Source organism: Mandrillus leucophaeus, unplaced genomic scaffold, assembly GCF_000951045.1.
Source record: "Mandrillus leucophaeus isolate KB7577 unplaced genomic scaffold, Mleu.le_1.0 Scaffold415, whole genome shotgun sequence".
In the NCBI taxonomy this organism is placed as follows: Eukaryota; Metazoa; Chordata; class Mammalia; order Primates; family Cercopithecidae; genus Mandrillus; species Mandrillus leucophaeus.
The window spans coordinates 1,694,719-1,698,240 of record NW_012104421.1 but is presented as its reverse complement, the minus strand read 5'-3'; the positions used below and the strand labels follow the sequence as shown (position 1 = coordinate 1,698,240).

General features: G+C 52.6%; 1 protein-coding gene across 1 annotated transcript in view; it reads left to right on the top strand.

The window, feature by feature from the left end:
* The first annotated feature begins 200 nt into the window (after positions 1–200).
* Positions 201–3,522, top strand: part of PLIN2 (perilipin 2) — a 16,951-nt gene continuing 13,629 nt past the window's right edge. Inside the window, exons 1-3 of the mRNA XM_011992668.1 lie at positions 201–404; positions 1,800–1,851; positions 1,939–2,134. Of these exons, the coding sequence (XP_011848058.1) occupies positions 1,822–1,851; positions 1,939–2,134 (226 nt within the window). The 5' untranslated portion in view covers positions 201–404; positions 1,800–1,821. The remainder of the gene's footprint in view (positions 405–1,799; positions 1,852–1,938; positions 2,135–3,522) is intronic.

Here is a 3,522-nt window from a genome sequence, read left to right as displayed (position 1 = left end):
TGCCATCCCCATTTGCCCCGGGCCTGTTAGTGCCCCGACTCCAGGCAGGGCTACCTCCAACTCCCAGCCTCCCCAGGCTGGGCCTCCCCCCGCCCCGCTCCTGACAGGCTCCTCTCCCCGGGGCGGGGCCCCTCACCCAGGCAACACACCCTCTCACCCCGACTGGGCCCCCACCCCTCTAGGAGGGCAGGCATTGGGGGAGGGCGCCAGGACGTCCCCTAGGGTGACACTCGGGGTAGGACAGGGCGTGCTGCCGCGGGTCACGTGCTGCGGAGGCTCGGGGAGGGGCGGCGAGGCGGGGTTTATAGCCCAGGCGCCCGCGGGCCCCACGCTTTGACCGGGTGGTGGCAACCGGAGTCGCCTTCGGGACCCTCCTGCTCTCCGCCTTTCGCTGCAGTCCGTCGGTGAGTGTGCGCCCACTCGGCGCCCCAGCGAGCCGGCCCGAGGTCCCCAGCGGCGCCCAGTTGGGGTGGGGGGCTCCCCGGGGCCTCGGGGCCGCTGCTTGCTCCCCACGGGGCTCTAAGGTGGACGGGACGCGGGAGTGGTGGTCCGAGACCCTCCGCTCCCCTCGCGGCTTCCAGATCCTGACCGGGTAGGGGCGGTCTCCTGAACCCGCGCTTTCGACCCTTGCCTTTGTGAGTTGAGGGTTCTTTCCTGCCAACAGATTTAGGGCGATTGCTATCAAATGTCCCTTGGCCTGCCTGGGTGGTTGTGGGGAAACAATTAACATTTGTCGAAGGGACATTATCGAAAGGGAAACGCGTTAGAAAACCGCTTTTTTTTTTTTTTTTTTTTTGACGGAGTCTCCCTCTGTCGCCCAGGCTGGAGTGCAATGACTCCGCCTCCCGGGTTCAAGCGATTCTTCTGCCTCCGCCTCCAGAGCAGCTGGTATTACAGGCGCCCGCCACCACGCCTGGCTCATTTTTGTATTTTTAGTAGAGACGGGGTTTCACCATGTTGGTCAGCCTGGTCTTGAACTCCTGACCTCAAGCAATCCACCTGCCTTGGCCTCCCAAAGTGCTGGGATTACAGGCGTGAGCCACTGCTCCCAGCCCGAAAACCGCATTTTATGGGTACACATTTTATGAATACACAATGGGAGTGGGATACCGACACTGGCGCGTCTTCCGCCTTCAGAGTAGTGGCGGCTCCGTTCTTGGCGAGGGGAGGGTGAGCTGGCCGCTCAGGCACGGACGACAGCAAGCAAGTTCTTTCCCTCCCAGCTCCGGCTGCGGTCGGCTTTGCGTGGGGATGGGCTTTGGGGATGCTAAGATGACGTTTAAAGGCGTCGTGAAGTGCTTCTCTTTCTGCGTAGTCTCCCCTAAACTAGCTTCCGTCCTTTCACAAGGAAGTTTTATTACGTCCCTGCAAAGCGTTCCCACTTGATCCCCACAAGAATCCCGGCTGACCAAGATGTCTTCTGCTTGAAATCTCTCTTTAGTCTTAACCTGGGTTTTAACTTGGCTAGCATTTTTGTCAACAGATACTGCCCTTCAAAAGGCATCTCTCTATCTTGACGGAGAAATAAAACAAGTTTGTCAACAACTTTGCTTCTCCCTCCTGAGTATTGCAAGTTTACACATAAGCTCTGAAACCTTGCCTCAAAAGAGGGAGTGGGGTTGTGTGGGTGTGGGTCCTTCAGGAGGGGGACTCTGAGAGCTGGAGAGAGGAAAGAAGTACAGAAGACTGCACGGAACTCACCCTGAATTTTTCTCTACTTGAAATCAGCATTTGCCTGGGTTGGGGAATGAATTTGGGAGAGTCATCCCAGTGTTCTGAAATAAGTCTCTTTTCTGCAGATTTCTTTCTCCAGGAAGAAAAATGGCATCCGTTGCAGTTGATCCACAACCGGTATGAATTTCTAGTAGCCTTTGCCTACTTTCTCTCCTCTTGTGTTTTGAGACATTAATAAGTACACCCTCCCTACTTTGATTGCAGAGTGTGGTGACTCGGGTGATCAACCTGCCCTTGGTGAGCTCCACGTATGACCTCATGTCCTCAGCCTATCTCAGTACAAAGGACCAATATCCCTACCTGAAGTCTGTGTGTGAGATGGCAGAGAAGGGCGTGAAGACCATCACCTCCGTGGCCATGACCAGTGCTCTGCCCATCATCCAGAAGCTAGAGCCGCAAAGTGAGTTCTGATTTTTCAAGATGCAGTCAAGGGACTGGTCAGTGGTGAGCCCCTGAGCTCACAACAGTAACATCCAGAACTCCTTAGCCCTTCCTGGGGTATACACTGCCTTTACCTAGAAACTTTCAGGTGACCATCATTACCATAAAAGGCCCGTTTCTTTTCCTTTTCTTTTTTTTTTTTGAGATGGAGTCTCAGTCTATTGCCCAGGCTGTAGCGCAGTGGCACGATCTCAGCTCACCGCAACCTCTGCCTGCTAGGTTCAAGCGATTCTCCTGCCTCAGCCTCCTGAGCAGCTAGGACTACAGGCTCCCGCCACCATACCCAGCTAGTTTTTGTATTTTTAGTAGAGACGTGGTTTCACAATATTGGCCAGGCTTAACTCCTGACTTTGTGATTCACCTACCTTGGCTTCCCAAAGTGCTGGGATTACAGGCATGAGCCACCGCGCCTGTCCATAGAAGGCCTGTTTCATAGCATTGGCAGATGTTTATGATCCTTTAATTAAAAATCCCCCAGAGGACGGGTATGGTGGCCTACACCTGTAATCCTAGCACTTTGGGCGGCCTAGATGGGAGGATCGCTTGATGCCTGGAATTTGAGACTGCTCATTGCAGTTTCTGCCTCCAGGACTCAGGCGATTCTTCTGCCTCAGCTCCCCAAGTAGTTGGGATTACAGGCATACACCACCATGCCCAGTTAATTTTGTATTTTTAGTAGAGATAGGGTTTCGCCATGTTGGCCAGGCTGGTCTGGAACTCTTGACCTCAGGTGATCCGCCCGGCTCGGCCTCCCAAAGTGCTGGGACTACAGGTGTGAGCCACCATGCCCTGCTGTGAATGAGTTTTAGAAATGGATAGTGGTGATGGTTGTATAATGTTGTAAATGGACTTAATGCCACTGAATTGCGCGGTTAAAAATGGTTGAAATGGTGAAGTTTGTTATGTATATTTTACCAAAATAAAAAATAGAAATCTCATACTCCATGAGAAATCTCATACTGTCATACTTAATAGTCACTCCCCATTTCCTTCCAACCGCCCTGAGGCAGCTACTAATCTACTTTGTCTTTATAGATTTGCCTATGCTGGATATTTCTTATAAATGAAATCATAAAATGTGTGGGCTTTTTTGTGGGGAAAAGAAAGAGAGATCAGACTGTTACTGTGTCTATATAGAAAGAAGTAGACATAAGAGACTCCATTTTTGTTCTGTACTAAGAAAAATTCTTCCATCCTGGCTAACATGGTGAAACCCCGTCTCTACTAAAATACAAAAAAAATTAGCCGGGCGTGGTGGCAGGCGCCTGTAGTCCCAGCTACTCGGGAGGCTGAGGCAGGAGAATGGCGTAAACCCGGGAGGCGGAGCTTGCCGTGAGCCGAGATCGC